This window comes from Condylura cristata, unplaced genomic scaffold, assembly GCF_000260355.1.
Source record: "Condylura cristata isolate star-nosed mole 26May11 unplaced genomic scaffold, ConCri1.0 scaffold00001, whole genome shotgun sequence".
Classification (NCBI taxonomy): domain Eukaryota; kingdom Metazoa; phylum Chordata; class Mammalia; order Eulipotyphla; family Talpidae; genus Condylura; species Condylura cristata.
This window is the reverse complement of record NW_004567102.1, coordinates 30,264,395-30,284,387: the sequence shown is the minus strand read 5'-3', so window position 1 is coordinate 30,284,387 and position 19,993 is coordinate 30,264,395. Positions and strand designations below refer to the sequence as shown.

General features: G+C 38.3%; 1 protein-coding gene across 1 annotated transcript in view; it reads left to right on the top strand.

Annotated features, from left to right (window-relative positions):
* Positions 1-19,993, top strand: part of IMPG1 (interphotoreceptor matrix proteoglycan 1) — a 67,505-nt gene that overhangs the window by 17,631 nt on the left and 29,881 nt on the right. Inside the window, 1 exon segment of the mRNA XM_004695962.1 lies at positions 10,406-10,579. Within this exon segment, the coding sequence (XP_004696019.1) occupies positions 10,406-10,579 (174 nt within the window).

Below are 19,993 nucleotides of genomic sequence, written 5' to 3'. Positions count from 1 at the left end.
AGAGAGAGAGAGAGAGAGAGAGAGAGAGAGAGAGACCTTTAGCCTTTTTATGTGCTACCTCCACTGACTTGAAGACCCTTCCCAAGTATCACATGCCATTATGGAAAGTTCCTTGGGGCTCAGTATCTTTCCTCTCGCCTCCCACAACACTATCACTGTCTGAGATTGCTTGTTATACACGTCTCTGGCTTTGTTGTCACCATCACACTCACCACCACCAGACTAGGAGTTTCTGTTTGTGGACAGAACTGTTTCTTTTATGTCTGCAGCTTTGCCACCTAATACATAAATTGGGGTGTAGTTAGCTAGAAATGCTAACTCCATAGACATGTAACTGAAAACAGAGCATTTATGAGACACATAACACTGAGCTGCGTGTGTGGACAGCCTGGACCAGCCCGGGCACCTTCCACAACAGGCCAGGGAGCAAATGAGCTGCTCCCTCCTGTCACATTGTAGAATTCAGTGCTTTGCTACTCTCCACTGGAGATCAGCTAGATAAATAAAGCATTCTTAAAGCCCCACCTCACCCTGCATCAGCATGCAGTCAATAAAATATAAAGAATCATTTCTATAAACTTCAAAGAGCAAGTATCAGCATGGGATGTTTGCAGAGAAGTGCTTAGACATGGATCATTCAATACAATGAATTAAAGAATAGTTTGCACTTTTAATTGTTCTCTGAAACACTTTCAGCAACTGCTTAGTATAGTCAGAGTAGCTTCAAAATTGGATAATTGGCTATATTCCATTTCCACTGTTAATTTTCTAAGTCCTTACAGCAACCAAGTATAAATATAAATAGTTGATAAGTTTTTTTTTAAAGATTTATTTATTTGTGCATACAGAACTGGGGTACAGGCCAGAGGCTCAGGGGCGGCGAGAGGCTTCACCAGAGACAGAGTGGGGAGCAGAACAGGCAGATCGACGAAGTGCACTGCTGAGGGGAGCAGCGGGCGGGTCAGGAGAGGTCTGCCATGCCATGTGGTCACCTCCGGGGCAGGCGGGAATCGAACTCATGCGGAAGTGGTTTCAGCTTCTTAATGCAGTGCTTTAACCCGCTGCACCACCAGGGAGGGCCCTGATGATAAGTTTTTAAAATCTGAGTTCAAACTTTGTTTCTGCCAAGAATTAGTTATGTGCCTATCCAAAGTCTAAAGCTCTGTATATGGGGGCCTCCTTGGTGGCACAGGGGTCACAGTCTCTGTGCTATGAAGCTATCTCTAGTCACTGCAGCATAAATTCAATCCCCGGACAGAAAGCTGACCCACATGGTACAGCAGACCTCTTCTGTCTCACCTGGCTGCTCCCCTCAGCAGTATATTTCAGTCGATCTGCCTGTTCTGCTCCCCACTCTGTCTCTGATGAATCTCCCATCCATCCCCTGCACCGTTAGCCTAAACCCCAGTTCCTATATGCATAAATAAATGAAAATAAATCTCTTTTAGAAATTACTAGAAACACTGTATGAAATAATACCTACCACTATAATACCTAACACTGTTCTTAGTGCTTCATATGTGCTAACTTGTTTAAGTTTCACACCGTCCTACAAGCTATATTATTTCCCATTTTCACAAGTGAGGATATTGAGACCCAGGGAACTAATTAAGATGCCCAACAAAGTCACACTTATTAACTGGCAGAGCAAAGGTTCAAACCCTGTAGCCTGGCACCAGAACCCCTGCTCCTAAACATAGTGTGATGCCTTCCTATTTCCCCCCAAGTTTGAACTCAAATTTTAAAAACTTATGAAATTTATGGGGAAACAATTTTACATCATCATGAAATGTACATGTTCCTTCTAGCCTCTAAAAATCTTACTAACCAAAGAAGAGTACAACTTGCCCAGTATTATTCCAGAGAGCCATCATATTAACCCTGATGGTTCCATTTGGCTTCTCTAAAATGGAGCCATCTGCTCAGTATCTGTTCCCCGTCTAGCTTCCTGAGCACCCCGGACCACCTTGCAACCTGCCATCAGAAAACCAAACATCCCCATCACAGCCTAACAGTTGCATTATCACAGTCATTCGAGCCTAATCAGGAATTAATGGGCAGTGCTTTGCAGTAATTTAATTTCCGCAATAAACCTAATGACCAATTTAATACAAATGTCAAAAAGAATGCTTAGCTGTTTGCTGGATGCTTTCTTCTGTGCAAACATTCTTGAGAATTCAACACAACTGCCTTTTTATAGCCCTGCTAACATACATTCCAGCAGAATCAGGGAGACCCCTGTGCATTTACTATTATTAATAAGGTTAACTGGGTAGTTAATTAGCAATTTAGTGTCTAGTGCTCCATGATTGGAAAGTCCCCAGAAGATTATTTAGCAGAATTAACTGAAGGTCTTTGTCGTCTCCTCCCTACACGCCTTTTGCACCCTCCTATGCAAAGATGATTTTTAATCAATTGTAGACAGGTTCACAAAAAGGGCATGCACATAAACAATAAATCCCCTCCACTGGAGCCAGTACTGTGGAGCACTCCTAGAGGGGAGGACAGAGCTCCCCCAATGATGCTCCCTGCTGCCCAAGCTAAGCTGCAGGCGTGTGTTTGATTGATTATTTTCATATGTATAACAGCTTCTCTGGTTTCCTCAACAAGATAGAGGGATGAATCAAGGTCTGAATCTTTTGTTTCAGAAACTAGCGCTAACACTTAAACATTCAGTCCCCAGTACTGTTAATGGAATGGCAGAACAAATGTCCTGTGCCCCCCCCACCACCTATCTGTCACCTGGACGCCAGATCTAACCTGAAGTATGTGCACAGTCATTTCCTGCCTGCCCCATAATAAAGAGTAGTCCTGCAAAACCTAACCTCTTATCTCTCCACTAAGCCCATGAACAGATGGGCATAAAAGCACACCACTTTCTATCCAGAACCTCTGACCTGATTTCTAAAAGGACCCTTGCCCTAGCCTCATCACCACCCTGCCCCGGAGTCTTTTACCAAACAACTGACTCCACTCTTGTTCTGCCCTTGCCAGTCTCCAAGCTGTGTGGCCATTGAGGGTGATGATGGAGGCAATAATCCAGTAGGAGAGCTAAAGAATTAGCACATAGATTACCCCAGTATTCTGCATGTCAGGTACCTACTGGTTATCCCTTACAACTAACTTCTGATACAGGTATTGTTGTATTGTTTGGGAGAGGAGCCTGAGATTCAGAGAGATGAAGAAGTAATCCTAAGAAAAATACCAGATGGTTACACTCATAGCAGGAGTGTAAGGGATTGGGGGGGGGGAAAGCAATTCTAATAAAGTAAAAATGAAAAGCAACAAACAACTATTAAACCAGACATTCTACAGGCATGGAGAGGGGAACAGGATCAAAAATAGGGTGGGAAGAAATCAAGGGATATGGTGATGGCACACGGATGAATTGGTGGTGGGAAGTCCACAGGGATTACAATGAGATGAAAAAAATGCACAAAATGAAGAATGATGTAACATATGTATAATTAAATTTAAAAAAAGAAACTCAGGGTCTTGCAGATAGAACATAGGAGAATTGATATTTTAACTCAGTCCTACACAGTTATCTCTTTATATCCCAAAACTGAGCAAACTGTATCATTGCAGTTACTATGCCATCAGGGAATGAAAATTACTTTTAATATTCTCACAAGAAAATATAATTTACTTTAAGCAATCATTCTGCTAGAGGCCAAAATCCATGATGTATTCCACAGCCCAGTGTGAGTTGGGGGGGTTATCTATGCATCACTGTTCTAGTCCTTGACAGAGATATGGTAGAATCAGCAGCAGTAATTTTAGACATAGAGACAAAGCAGTGGCATTTGATGAGTTTAGAATGAAGTGATGAACTCAACTCAATTAGAATTTGCAGAGTCCCTACCATGTGAATGATAATCTGCTAGTATTGGATGGTAGGAAGATTAAGATGAATAAATAAATACAGTTCCTGATCCCAACGGATATAATCTCAGTGAGAGACAGAACATACCTCTCACAGAGAGCTTATTATGAGACATACAGTAAAAATTAAGAAATTTTGGAGCCTGACTTTGGGCTTCTAGAGAAGATGCTTAAACTGGATTTGAAAGTTTGGGGGCGTGGGGGGAGGGAAAAGCAATCAATGAACAGACAGTAGCACTGAATCCACAATGAACTTAGTGGTAAGTGGGAGAATGAGTGAGATGATAAGGTGGATAATGCAAGTGTTCAGAACCATTCTATTTAAAGAAGAAATACACAAATAGGGTAAGACAGAGAAAAGAGTCAGAGAAGTAGACAAAGAAAAGGGAAAAGGAGGGACACCATGTCAGAGGGATGGAAAATGCTGCTTATTTGGAGAGAGCAGAGACCGTGGTCTAAAGAAAGCCCTCATGGGTAATTCCAAGGCCAAAATTCAGACTGTACTAAAATGGGAAGTACTTGAGGTTAGCAATTATAAAATATTCTGATAATTACATTTTATTGGCATGGTTGGATTGATTATGAAATTTATTTGAATGCATATAAATCTAGAAACAAATCTTATCTGCTAGAGTCTACTACCATTTTATTTAGCTATAGTAGCTACATTTACTTTAATACTTCCTTTAACTAGTATTTTACAAAACATATAATTTAGTTCAGAAAATATTATAGTTACTCCATCTGTATAAATAAAAATACTGTAGCCAAAAAAAATTTTTCCAAGTACCACCTTAAAGTTACTTCACATTAATGTAATGTAATCATGACAATAGGTCAGAACCATTCAAATTTTAAATAAATAGCAAAACACTTGGGTTTCAGAAATAAGCAAGAAAAAAGAGCTTAGCCTCAATCTCTGCTTCCATCTTCATTTTTTCCCCCTAATTCATCAAAAATGTTTAGGTTATTTCCATTAGGAAAGATATAATGCAGTAGAACCAAAGAGAATTTCATAAATGTCTTTCTCTCTGTAAAATGTATTTAAGAAATTTCTAGGATTCAAAGAAATCCATGTGTTAGGATTTAGGTAAGCAAGAGAGTCAGACTCTCCTCAAGTCTTAAATTACTTTCTCCCTACCCTCTTTGGAAAGACACATCATTAGGATGATAAGGTCCCTTCCCCCATCCCCACCCCTGCGCCCTCTCCAGTTGTTTAGCTCTGCCAAATCCTGAAAACATTTCACACAAAGGAATTTCCAGTTGGAACATGACACTGGATGATTTCTTAAGGCGTTACACAAGAGCTAATTTTTTCTCCCTTCAGAGTCAGAAACAATCTCTTGAGAGCACATCTGCTGTCCTTGGCCATGCCATTAATGCACCTCTTAGGGAAATACATCAGCAAAGAGGGATCAAAAAAGTGGCAATTAGTCACTTTGATTCATGATAACCTGATTTCCTACTGAAAGTTAAATGGCATCATCATCATCATCATTTAAACAAATCAAGGTGACTCTAGGAACACAGGTGAAGCCACTGTGAGCCTTGTGGAGCTATTGGGGAATAGCATGGACAGGAACAGGAGCAGAAGACCCCCCGAAATAACATTATGTATCACTTTGATGTCTGAACCACAGTAGTGTATTACCAACAAAATTATTCAATCAAAATTTTAAATAAAATAATATAATAGTGCCACATTAAACCTGGGTTCAATCGTGTTCCCACAGCTTCCCCACAAGCATGCCTTACTAGCTTCTCAGTAATGTGGTTTGTGATTTGTGGCAAGAATTGTCACTTTTTTTTCTTCTTAGCTGTCATACTCAAAATATATCTACAGTTAGGGTCATAATTGGTATTTTTTGAAGTGTATCAGAGGATAAATACCTGTCAAGACACCAGGTCCTCAAGGAGAACTTGTAAAGTGGGAAAGTAGGCTTCACCCCATCCCCCACCCCCGGCCCCTTATTCATACTGTTTTCACAGTGTCCTGAAGAATAATTTCTGGGGAAATGCCACAGTTAAATTTTTCAGACTTTCAGAAGTCTGATTTGCATGACTCTAGAGAAAGTAGATATTAAAAAGTAAAAGTAATAAAAGATGAAAACCTTTGTTTACCAAAGCAAAGTTGTTTTTCTTAATTTTAAGATGCTTCTCCACAGTATTCCAAGTGAATTCAGATGGACTAGGGAGAAGTTTAAGTTGACAGGAGAATGTTCTGCATAGATGTCAAGCATCTTGGACAAACCACTGCAGTTAAAGAACAAATTTTTAATTTAAATCTGAAAGAAATGGTAGGAACAGTTTTTTTGATGAATGTCCAAATGCTTACTATCCCTTCCCTTCAAATAATTGAAAAACTAATAAATAATAAAAATCTATTTCAGGAGAAAACCAAAATGTTAGGTGATGGAAGTTTGCAACATTTTAAAGACTCATGTATTTATTTTTTTTAAATATAATCTTTTTCTGCCAAAGATGCTTCTAAAGTAAAACTGATCATGTTCCCATAGTGATTTCCATTACATATTAGTCTCCCAGAAAAACATTTTGACCCTAAAACAAAAACAAGTTGCTGGTGGGTGTGACAAATTTTCAATCCCTAATAACAGTGCTCGGAATATTGGTCTTTTTTGTTGTTTATTTTTATTTTTATTTATCTCTCTATATATTTTACATAATTTTTCATTTTTGTACAATGCATGCTTGTATGCTTTCTCCTTTTAGGTGTAGTTCCCATTAAATTCCTACCACCAGTTCACCCGTGAACCATCACCATAGTCCCTTGCACTCTGCTCTTTCATTCTGATATACTCATGGAAAGAGCTAAGGGGTTATGCTCAGTGATATAAGCCAGGAAGAAACAAAAATATCGATGATGTCATGTATAGGAGCAATATAGGGGAACCAAATAAAGAATCAGGAAAAAATATATATTAATAAATATTTTTAAAATTAGCAGGCAACCATACGTCAGCGACATTCTGTGAGGGAATGGGAAGACGAGGATCAAAATAGGGATCAATACTCAGAATGTTGTAAAGTAAACTTGTTATGAAGGAAAGTCTTTTCTTATGGTGGCAGGTACCAACAGAAAACCTAAATTGAATGAGTCTTGTAGTACTGTCTTTCATTCATTTCTCTTGTCTTCAGCCTGACCTACAATTTAACAAGTGCTTTTATATAGTGACCTCATTCAATTCTCTCAGCACAATGACTACAGAAGTAATTAGACATCTTTATTCACACATTATAAAGATGAACAGCAGAAGATTCACTTTAAATATGCTTGATCTCTAAAAGCAAGTATGGGAAACTACTGCAAGTCGTTCAGTCTAGTTGGAGAATGTATTCTTTCAAAGATTTGTACTCAAATGTCCATAGCATCTTCATTTGTAATAATCAAGAACTGAAAACAGCTCACATATCTATCCACAGAGCAGTAGATAAATAAAGTGTGGAATATTCTCTCTCTCTTTTTTTTAAGATTTATTTATTTGTGAATACAGAACTGGGGTACAGGCCAGACATGCAGGGGTGGTGAGAGGCTTCACCAGAGACAGAGTGGGGAGCAGAACAGGCAGATAGACAAAGTACACTGCCGAGGGGAGCAGAGGGTGGGCCAGGAGAGGTCTGCCATACCATGTGGGTCAGCTCCCTGACTGAGGATCTAACTCATGCTGCAGTGGCTGCAATAGCTTCATTGTGCTGTGCTTCAACCAATTGTGCCATGGGGGAGGGCCCGAATGTGGCATATTCTTTCCACAGACTACTACTCAGGGAAGGAATGGGCTATTGGAATACACACTTGATTTATCTCAGAATGTTTATGTTCAATGAAACAGCCAGACAAAAGGCAGTACATTATCATTCCATTCCATTTATATTTAACTGCAGAAAATGCAAGCAATCTATATTGACAGAAAGCAGATCAGTACAGAAAACAGTATCCCTTGCTGAAAACTTTTCCTTTCTCTGTATGCTCCCTTATCTGTAATCGGGGATTATGTTGTGGAGAATAAATAGTAATGCATGTAAACTGCCCAGGGTAGCCATCCACTCAGTAAACAAGCGTTTGTCTTTCTTGTAACCTGTTCCATATGAATTGTACCATTCCCTCAAGGCTTAATGATTAAGCAATTCAAAAAACAATCAGCAAAGCACCAGTTGCAGGAGTCATCTCAGAAAAACTTTGTTCAGGGATAAGCTAATTATATAATGCTGTTCAGGAGTTGATAAATTCACTTACAAAATAGTTTCTTTTTTAAATGTCCTGATATCAAAACCATCCAAAATGTAGCATGTATAGGATATATCTGCAGTCTTATTACAAGAAATATAAGTAAATCAAAGAGTTTAGAGAAAACAAAAGTATATATAATCTTTGAGCCGAGCTTCAGATCCTAATCAAAGCCATATATAATGATGTTTGCTTCCTAAGATTCATATGCTTCTCAGATTTTCCATTCAAAATGTGTTTTTTTTTTTTTTTTTTTTCAAAACTCTGGGCAAACATGGCAAACAAGGAAAGGGAAACTTTTTGGGGGGGAATATGAAATGACATATTGTCTCAGTAATATAAAAATTCTTTCTTCCCTGCATGTTCCCATTGTGTATGATGCAATGAAGGCTAAAGAAAGAAAGAGATGGGTAATTAACTTTATCTTTTGAAATACAGTATATTTTCCCCAAGAATTTTATGTATTTATTTTTTATAAACAATTTTTAGATGTAAAGTCTGGGCTAAACCAATGGCATTTTAATGGGGCCCTGTTTAAATGAGTGTAATTGATCAATTACTCGGTAATGGAAAAAAAACTTTTGAGTGAAAAACACTACGTGAGATAAATAGGTAAACAATGACGATCAGCACAAGTGTATTTCATAAAATTATGACACAGGCAGGCCCTCCCTGGGGCGCAGCGTATTAAAGCACAGCACTAGAAGCTAAAGCCACGTCAGCATGAGTTTGATCACTGCCCTGGAGGTGACCACATGGTGCGGCAGACCTCTCCTGACTCATCCACTGCTCCCCCCACCAGTGTACTTCGTCAGCCTGTTCTGCTCCCAACTCTGTCTTTGGTGAATCCTCTCACCACCGCTGCACCTCTGGCCTGTCCTCCAGTTCTTTAAGTATAAATAAATAAATATTTTTTTAAAAAAATTATGACACAGGCATATTTTAACAATTACTTAAATGTCATTTGTGTTGGGAGGCTGTCTTTTTTGGAACCAATCTAAATCTGAAATAAAGCAGAGAAACAAACTCACTCCTTGATTTCAAGGTCAATTTGGATTGGGAAAAGGCCAATATACCTTGGAGAGCTCAGTAGTTTGAATCCAGCTTAGTCTCTTATAATTGACAAGTGAAATTATGAACTATAGCCTCTTACTGACTGCGTGGTCCAAACAAATGCCAAAAATATACATTATCAATTCCTCTGGCCTTTACAGCACTTTTACATCCCTGAGTGTAAATTTATGGCATGAACTCAAAGATGAAACCTTATCCACAGCAGTCAGAGCTATGGAGAATCCTATTACACTTTTACATGTGAAAAGGCATTAAATCAATAAATATGATAATAAACACAGTTAATCATGTACTACTCATTCCTCTTTTCTCACACCTTCCTTCTAAAATATATTTAAAATGCAGCTTGAGAGGAAAGATTACATTTAATTTAGTTTTGACCTTTAATTTAAAAATACTTCTTGAGGGGGTGCTCCTGGTGGCACAAAGGGTTAAGGACTATGAAGTACTCCACAGTCACTGCAGCATGAGTTCAATACCCAGTCAGGGAGTTGACCCACATGGAACAGCAGACCTCTCCTGCCTCATGCACTGCTGCTCCCCTCAGCAGTGTATTTCGATCAATCCACCTGTTCTGCTCCCCACTTTGTCTCTGGTGAATCTTCTCATCTCCCCTCCCCTATTCCCCTAGACTGTACTCAAGTCCCTATATTCACAAATAAATAAACCTTTTTTAAAATAAAATAAAAATGCTTCTTGATAAACAGTAGAAGAAAATAATCTTAAGGGCTAAAACTTTGACTTCGTTACAACATGTGTGTGCTATTTCCCACTGCTATATCCTACTTTGCCATTCTCTGATCTTTCTAAAAGGAGGCTATTTGTGGAAGAAAAGATAATTCATCCTTCTTGCTGATGAACACTACATGACTTTCCTTATAAGACAGCCCAAAATGTTGAAAATACAAGCAACTCTTGACAACACCTTTTTATAAGGACCTAAAATAAAAAAAAAATTAGCTACTCTTCAAATTGGGTAGCCCCTAACTGGTATTTACATTTTAGAACTTAAACATTCTTCACTTCTTGTTTCAAATTTCAAGCAAGCATTGAAATTAATTTTGAAGTGGGATATTCTTTAAAAGCCCATCAGGGAAGAGATAGAAACTAACTGTCCTAAAATTTTGTTCAACACATTGACTCCCTTTAAGGCATGAAACCATGGCTTTGATGGGTTGTTTCCCCTGCTGTCTTCAGTTGAAGTTCAAGAGAGATGTGCCTTACAGCCATCTTTAAGGAAGACAAGGCAGGAACAAAAATCCCTACATGTGACCTCCTGTCTTTTGATTCCAACAAAATTAAAAGTGAAGGAGTCATTCATGGACTAATAGACAAAGACACGCAATCAGAACTCTCTCTCTCTCTCTCCCTCTCACAGTTCTAGACTTCAAACATTTGTTCCCAGAGCACTAGAGGAAGCAGGGATGTAGGGACAGTTCAATTCACTGATAGTCAGTTGATGATTTCATAGTTCTGTTTTTATCCTTATTCTTACAGAGTGAGTAAATATGGTAAATCTTTGGTTACTATTTCACATCAAGAATAACTCTGAGAGAAGTCCAGATTTTTAGTCCAGTTCAGCCCAACGAGGGCCATCCAGTGGAGGTCAGGGCAGTTTGTCTTCCCTAGAGAAGTCCCAAACAGATTCCCTAGTCTAGTAAGATGGTCAGGTCCCACAAGGAAACAGATGGAATATTCAAATTAGGATGTTTTAAGGAGATGTTTTAAGAAGCTACTGTTAATAAAGATTTCAAAATTCCCTAAGAATTAGAACAATTTTAAGGCACTAGAAGCATCAGGGACCCATAGCCAGGCATAAAGGACTGCTTTACAATCTGAGCCGTAGTAAAGACAGGCAAGGAACCAGGGCTATGGACCCATATAAGGCAAACCACATAAGGAAGAGAAGTGGAAAGTGGGTCTAAATGAGTCAACAAGGTAATTAAGCACAAGGATCGTCAGAATATGCTCGATCCAGGAACCTGGACAGCTCAGGAGCACCAGTTCTTCTGGCACATTAGACCAAGATGCCATTTACTATAACATAGCATGAGCTGGTATCTTCTGCCAGTTCTGTTTTCTAGTTTAGATGGTCAAATACTAAAGGTCCCTTGAGATAAGATGCAGGGCAGTGGAATCCCCATATCAAGAAAAGGTGAGTTTCAGATTCAGCTCAGAAATTAACTGGTCCTCTGGTTTTGTCTCTTTGTTAAACTTCTGGGATGTTCTGAAAATCAGCCTTTAGGGTGGCAATAGAATTCCATACATGGGTCTTGGCTATAGTACTTAATCTAGTTTTCTTTTTGGTCAGTTTAGTTATACTTCTGTATCCACTGGCCTAACTTATCAACCTGCCTACTGGGTTCAAATCTGTGCAGTCACAATAAACACCCTAAAAAAATATCTTCTTGCATTAAAAACATTTTTGCAGAATTTTCAGCATTTTCCCCCTTCAGGTCTTCATGTATTGCAAAAACAGTTTTAACTGTGAGAAAGGTTAACTTAAAATTGCCTCAAAAAACTAACATTCTTGAAATTAAAGTAACAAGTGAAAAAGAAAACTTCAGTGTTTACTGACATCCTTACTTAGAAATTATGTTTGAGCTAATTGACCCTAAAAAAATTCACAGAGTGGAACATAAACATACAAAATGCACACTTTCATCCACTCTTCAATATATCATTTAGATTGATGACAGTTAATTTATGGAATGTTCTTTTCCTAATGATTTGTTTTATCACTCCTTAAGAATTGATTATTGCCACTTCAACAATCCTATTGTACTGGTCTAACCACAAAAGAAACCTTGTGATTTTTCATCCACAGAAATTATTTCATTGCCAGATTTAGGTCCACTGCCTACAGTTGTTGATATCACAAAGTTGAGTTTGATGTCCTTTTATTCCTCAACTAGGAAGAAAGCCTCAAAATTTCCCATTAAAAATCAGCTTAAGAAAAAAAAAAAATCAGCTTAAGAACACAGCAGAGCAAAAACCCCTTTGCAAGGAAATTATACTTCTCCTCTGTTTCTTATTGATAGTACTTGTTTATTTACTTCCTGTATCTATGTTAAACTATAACACAACTTGTTTTTCAAATATCTTAAATTTCAAAATACCCTTCAATCTAGTTAATCTTTGTTTCAAAAAATACTCAGATTTGCTAGACAACCACATGTTCATGAATTTAAAAGAATACTTAAAGCGGGCCCTCCCTTTAAGTACAGCACAGCACTAAGAAGCTAAAGCCACCTCAGCATGCATGTGATCCCTGCCCACCCTGGAGGTGACCCACATGGCGCGGCAGACCTCTCCTGACCCACCCGCCGCTCCCCTCCGCAGTGTACTTTGTCCATCTACCTGTTGGGCCCCCCACTCTGTCGCTGGTGGATTCTCTGCCCACCCCTGTACCTCTGGTACATGCAGTTCTGCATGCCTAAATAAATAAATCTTTAAAAAAAAAAGAAGAAGAAGAAAGAAAGAAAAGAAAAGATAGGTCTTAAGTCCTACCTTCCTACCTTCAAGTTCATGGCAAAGGGCTACAGTAAGAGAGGACTGACCTTTCCAGTCAGTGTCTGCGATCATGAACACAACATACAAGCTGACCCCTGGCACTATCTGTTCCACTCTGTGAATTTTTTTAGGGTCAATTAGCTCGAATATAATTTCTAAGTAAGGATGTCAGTAAACACTGAAGTTTTCTTGTTCACTTGTTAATTTCCAGGAATGTTAGTTTTTTGAGGCAATTTTAATCAAACTTTCTCACAGTTAAAACTGTTTTTGCAATACATGAAGACCCACAGGGGAAAAATTCTGCAAAAATGTTTTTAGTGCAAGAAGTAGATGATTTGTGACTTCAAGCACCCCTATGTTTTCAAATTTATACAGCTCTCTGGTAAAATATGAGGGAAAAATATCTTTGAGGAAACATGAATTCCAGTATACAAGGCTGATAAGGATGCACTGTGATTCTACAAGCAAAATGCCTGTGGAGCTTTTTATAGTTAGTATTTTTTTTCTATTATATTTCTCATATACTCTTTTTTTAATAATATAATAGTTTATTTTTAATCATTTTGTGCCTTTTTCCCCAGGTGCTTCCCATCACCACACCTCTGGTGTACCATCACCATAGTCCAATGCACTTCCCTCCCCCCACTGTTTTTGATCCCATTTCCCACTTCACCCCCATAAAATGTCTCTGGTAGTTAGTTGTTCATTATTATTATTATTTTCTTCCCTGGTTCTTTATATTCCTGCTATGAGTGAAACTATCCGGTATTTTTCTTTTTCTTTCTGGCTTATTTCACTAAGTTTGATCCTTTCCAGCTCCATCCATGTTGCTGCAAAAGGCATGTGTTTATTTTTTTTGGTTGCTGAGTAATATTCCATTGTATATATGTACCACATCTTTTTAATCCAGTCATCCACTTTTGGGCATTTGGGCTGCTTCCATTTCTTTCCAATTATAAATAAAGCAGCAATAAATGGGGGGGGGGAGTGGTGCAGGTGTCTTTTTGAATCAGTGTTTTTGTGTCTTTTGGGTAGATACCTAGGAGTGGGATTTCTGGGTCATATGGAAGCTCCATTTTTTTTAGCAGTTTGAGAAACCTCCAAACAGTTTTCCATAGTGGTTTTACTAGTTTGCATCCCCACCAGCAGTGCAGGAGAGTTCCTTTTTCTCCACATCCTCACCAACATTTGTTTTTGCTGGTTGTTTTAAGATGTTCCATGCTCACTGGGTGAGGTGGTATTTCATTGTGGTTTTAATTTGCATCTCCCTTATGACAAGTGATGTTGAACACTTTTTCATATGCCTGTTGGCCATCTGCATTTGCTCTTTGGAGAAGTGTCTTTTTAACTCTTCTGCCCATTTTGATGGGGTTGGTTAGTTTTGTTGAGTTTCAACATTTCCTTGTATATCTTTGTGATCAATACTTTATCGCTAGTTTTGTGTGAAAAAAAAAAATTTCCAACCAGTAGAATGTCTGTTTTATGTAATGTCTCTTTTGCCCTTCAGAAGCTCTTTACTTGATGTAGTCCCATCTAATTACCCTTGCCTTCACTATCGTTGCACTGGGTGCTGTATCTTCAAAGATTTACTGATGTGTATATATGTAGTGTTTGGCCCATCTTTGCTTCCAGATATTTTATGGTTTCCGTTCTAATGTCTAGGTCTTTAATCCACTTCGAATTGATTTTTGTGTATGGTGTGAGGTAGTGATCTAGTTTCATTTTTTTGCTTGTAGCTTTCCAGTTTTCCCAGCACCATTTGTTGAACAAACTTTCTTTTTGTTCCCTTGTATCTTCTTTGCTCCTTTGTCAAAGATTAGCTGCCCATAAACCTGTGGTCCATATCGGGGTTTTCTATTCTAATCACTGGTCTGTGTGTCTGTTCTTGTTCCAGTATATGGTTTGTATTTTAAAGCAATTTTTACTACTTTTGCTAGGGCTCTCTCTTGCTTACTCTCTCTATTTTTTTTTTTTTTTCAAATTCTGCAGGTAATGAGTGGCCCACCTTAGCCTATTTCCTTTTTAAACCCAGTACTCAATTTGTATACAATTTTATGAAATACAAGTTTTCACATAATCATGTTAAGTTGTAACAGAACCACTTAACATAAATTGTATATGGCTTATATGATTACCAGTGAAAAATGTTCACTGCGTGATAGTTTTCTGCTTTCTACATTACAAACAACCCCTGCAGTTTGTGGCTTAAAAAAGTTAATCATTTATGGCCCTCCTTGGTGGTGCAGCAGGTTAAAGCGCAGCACTGAGAAGCTAAAGCCACTTCAGCATGAGTTCGATCCCCACCCCAGAGGTGATCCACACCGTGCAGCAGACTTCTGACCTGCCCCGCTGCTCCCCTCAGCAGTGTACTTCGTCGATCTGCCTGTTCTGCTCCCCACTCTGTCTCTGGTGAAGCCTCTTGCCGCCCCTGAGCCTCTGGCCTGTACCCCAGCTCTGTATGCACAAATAAATAAAACTTAAAAAAAAAAGTTAATCATTTAGTTTACCTATAAAACCTGAAAATTGGGGGAAAATCAATGGGAACACCTCTTTTCTGCTTCTTACTTTGTCAGCTAACGCATCTCAACTGGTCCTAAAGATCTGTACCTTCACTGGCTGGTGAGTCAGAGCTCAACCAGTGGTGGCTAGAGGCCTCATTCTCCTCTGTGCAGGCCTCTTCTTGGGGTTGCTGGTGATTCTTCCAAGCATGGCTGATTAATTCAAGAAGTCAATATTACAGACTCAAAAAATAGAAACTGTCAATTGCCTAAGAGCCCAGAAACACTTCGCATTCTCATGACTAAAGAGTCACAGATTCCATCTTTATTTAAAGGGGAAAAAACACAGATCTTATATCATGATGGGAGAAGTAACCAAGAAGTTACAGCCATTTGTAATCAATCCTTAACCATTATTTTGACCTTCAAATTATTTCAGTCGGTTGGATAAAACAAAGCAAAACATTTGGTGAAGTGATGACATTAAGTCCTCATAAAACATCATAACATCAGCATTTCATATAAATTAATCAAATGGTGGTATGTACAGAATGAAAGTATTGCTACATTTAAAAAATTATTTTGTTGTACTTATTATTACATTATAGTAATTTATACATTACAAATGTACTTATTTATACATTTCTTCCACTTACAATATACCGTAGAAAAATAAAACTGGAAGGAATCTGAGACATAACCTGATTAAGCTATTGTGTTTCAAAGATAAGAAAATCAAGGCTGGAGATGTAAAGTGCCTTGCTCAAAGTCACACCATAACTAATTACAGAACCAGGAGTCCCATTCATTTCCTCTGCCTATTACACTATAGTTGATTTAATTAGCCTCACCATTACAAACACAAACAAAAAAAAAAACTCTCTCATGCTTGTGTTGCCTTTAACCAAGGCGCTTCTTTCTCTAGTTCACTCCTGCCCACTTTTCTTTTAATAGTCTAGACTTCTGCAAGTTTAATCTCTTGCCTCTTTATCATAACAAGGTTTCACCTTTAACTACACATTCAAGGACATGATTGTCATATAAAAAAAGGATGACATCCTGGCCCTCCCTGATGGCATAGGTTTTGAGTGTCAGTACTATCATGCTATTACTGCTCTGGGCCTGAGCTCAATCCCCAGGCAGGGAGCTAACACACATGGCACAGCAGACCTCTCCAGTTCACCCGCTGCTCCCCTCAGCAGTGTATTTCAGTCAGTCTGCCTGTTCTGCTCCCCACTCTATCTCTTGTGAATCCTCTCACCCTCTGCACCTCTGCCCTACACCCCAGTTCTATATGCATAAATAAATATCTTTTTAAAAAGATATCTAATTAATCAACTTAGCAACATCATTTTATGGGACATTCCTGACATGTGACTCTTTTGACTAGTTTTTCTTCTTGAAAGTCCATCATTTGACTTCCACAAAATGCCTCCCTTTTGCCTAGGCCTCCTCAACCTCCAAAACCAGGACTTGTGATTAGACTTTCTTACAATTTATTTATTAATACCCTACCTCATTCCAAAAAATATTTGTGATGCTTTACAGACAAGCATGAAATACAATACGATTTCAGAGAATTGAAAGAAAAGATATAACAAAGGTAAGTAAGGTGATTAGTTGGAGTAATGGAAATGTTGTGGAATTGGATCGTGGTTACATAATATCATGAATTAATGTATTCCCGACTATTGTGTTGCTCATTTTGAAATGATTGATTTTACATTTCACCTGAATCTCCTTCAAAATTCAAATGCCTCAAAAGAGAAAATTGTACACAAAATCAATATCATACAGTTCTTTAAGTTTGCACTAAGTGTTTCATGAATTTGACTCTGAGCATCTAAGCAGGTTGTGCAGTGAGGAAAACACAATTAGTCATGTAATTTAAAGTCTGTGTGCTTACAGCATAGTAATTGCTCAGGAGAACAAAGTCTTCCTATGGGTCCTCATAAGGAGGAGGGCCTGAGTTGTGGCCAACTGTGTCCTCTCTGCATCAACCTCCCTACTGTGGGAAATTGGTGTCAGGTGTTTACTTCAAAGCCTCACTTGGGATGCACAGTGAATGCCAGCGCTGAATTCTTTACAGCCTAAGTTCTATGATAGACTAGGTTCTCACAGTTTGCCTTAAATTAAGGATTGATTTTACAGTATCTAGAAAAAATGAGTATGCTACATAACTATCAATCAATGCTCCATAAATAAAAATTATACCTTATAACTGAGCTTTTGATAAGTATCGACCAAGAGGCACTATATTGCTGGCATGAACCTAGAGTACAAATATACCATGTTGCCAAGTAAAGGCAGGCCCATCTGCTTTCATAATCAGTCCAACTGGGGACCAAAATGATGGAGATTAATGACAAAGTGAAGATCCTATCTAGAAAGATGCTTGATAAAAAAAAATATTCCATTCATACATGAGAATAAGGGAAAGAGTATTCTAGACACGACCAACACTTCCTTCCCTCAGAAAATGGCTGTGTCTCCCAATCACATGTAAAATGACAATTCTGGGACTCCAAAGTGTGCACCACAGTATTACTGAGATAATTTTAACCTGAATATTTTTAAAAGGTGTTGTCACCAAATACTCACAAAGTCATTAAAATCTCAGTAAAGCACTCATAGAATCTTTCAGTGTTAACAGTTTAATTTAGTAGGTAATCCATTGAGTTAAAGTGCTTGCAAAGTATGGGTTGGTATCTCATGTACAACTCCAAGGCTTCTATTCTTAATATTTTTCAGGTAGTTAATATGAAGCCAGTCTTTCTTGCAGAGCAAGTTATCTGTTAAGAATATTCTATTATCATAAAAATGAGAGCCAAAACTTTATAGCAGACGTCCAACTTCTGTCTGCCACTTAAGCTGTGTCCAACTTTTTCAAAATTAGTACCAAAATCACTAACGTAGAAATTTTGTGTTTGTATGTGGTTTGGTTTTAGTGCATGTAAGTAATAATGCATTTCTCTTTTTGTTCATTAGAATGATCATCTGATCTCTCCAAAGAGATGTTCTTCAGTTCTCCATCCTAAATCACAGATGTTTCAATTGCTAGACATTCCATGTAAGATAGTAACCAGGTCTCTTAATAAATTGCAATATTCTATAAGCTGAGGAGCAAACATTCGGCAGAGTTATCCTGCTACTGGACCTCATTTTGTCCTTTATTCTCCTGGGTTCTCCAGAGAGATAGAATTAATAAGAGCTTATGAATATAAAGGAGATAACTATCAATATAGGTAGAGATGACAGATGATAGATAGATAGATAGATAGATAGATAGATAGATAGATAGATAGATAGATAGATAGATAAACAGATACATAGATAGATAGAGGTGACAGAGAGATCAAAGGGGTAGATTGATTTAATATATGGAATTGACTCACACTGTTACAGAAGCCAAAAATTTCCATGGTCTCATTAAAACACAAGAAAATCAATGATATAAGTACCTGTCTCCATCGAAGTCCAAGGAAAGAGAAGACCAATGTCCCAGCTCAAAGATAGGTAAAGAGAACAAATTCCCTCTACTGAGCTGTTATTGTCTATTCAGGCCTCTAATAGGTTGTATCAGAGCAATCTAATCTCCTCAACCTATTGACTCAAGTATGAGCCCCATCTAAAGCACCCTTGCAAGACACACCCAGATTATATTAGCTAAAAAATCTTGCCATGGCCCAGGCTACTTGAAACTTCAAGTTAGCTATTATAGCTCCTACCTAAGTGACATGTTAAAATCACAACAGAGTTTCCAGTTTAATCTCTCTCAGTCTTTGACTCCATTTAAAGGAGGTATTAAGATGAATTAAACTGCATAAACACAGCTGCTAACCCACCTGCTAATGTTGCACGAAGTCAAGAGCTCTGTTGCTCTAAGGTTGAATTCTTAAAAGTGAAAGAACATATTCTTGTTTGTTTCCTTTAAACTTCTGTGCTGAGCAGTGTCTGGCACATGATTGAAGTTTCATGTCTATTTGTTGCTGTTACTGACCTCATTAGACCTATCAGTGGTATCTGTCTTGGGCTATAGACTTCTGGAGGAGACTTCCCTCCCTATGCAGCTCCAGAGTCAGCCTGAAATGTAAGGTGATAGACCTTGTTGGTAAATACTTCTATAAAATGAGAGTGTTAAAGAGCTTTAGTCAGCTCCACTGAAGGTGATAAACTAACTACCAGTGATTAGTGTGTAGGCATGAAGAGAAAAGAATTATGCAATAAGCCATTCTTTTAGACAAACATTCCAGATATTCTATCAATTAGGAAGGGCTGGCAAAGATGTCATTTAAATTGATCCACTTTAGGGTGACTTAGAAAGATGAAAAGAAAAGCGGAACTGAGGGCCTCCCTGGTGGTACAATGCGTTAGGGCGCAGCACTGCAAGCTGGCTGCAGCCACCTCAGTGCAAGTTCGATCTCTAGCCAAGAGGTGACCCACATGCAAAGCAGACCTCTCCTGTCCCGCCCACTGCTCCCTTCAGCAGTGTACTTCATCGATCTGCCTGTTCTGCTCCCTACTCTGTCTCTGGTGAATCCTCTCACTGCCCCTGCACTTCTGTTCTGTACCCCAGTTCTGTATGAATAAATAAATAAATCTTTAAAGAAAGAAAAGATGAACTGAACTTTAAGTCATTGTGGTCACTATTTTTTGCAGAAATATGTAGCTTATTAATAGTTCAGAGAAGTCCATAAAGAAAATGAGTTCTAAAGGAAGGAAAAGATGTCCATTGAACAAAGACCTGTGAATAAACTCCTTGCTGGAACATATTCCTCAC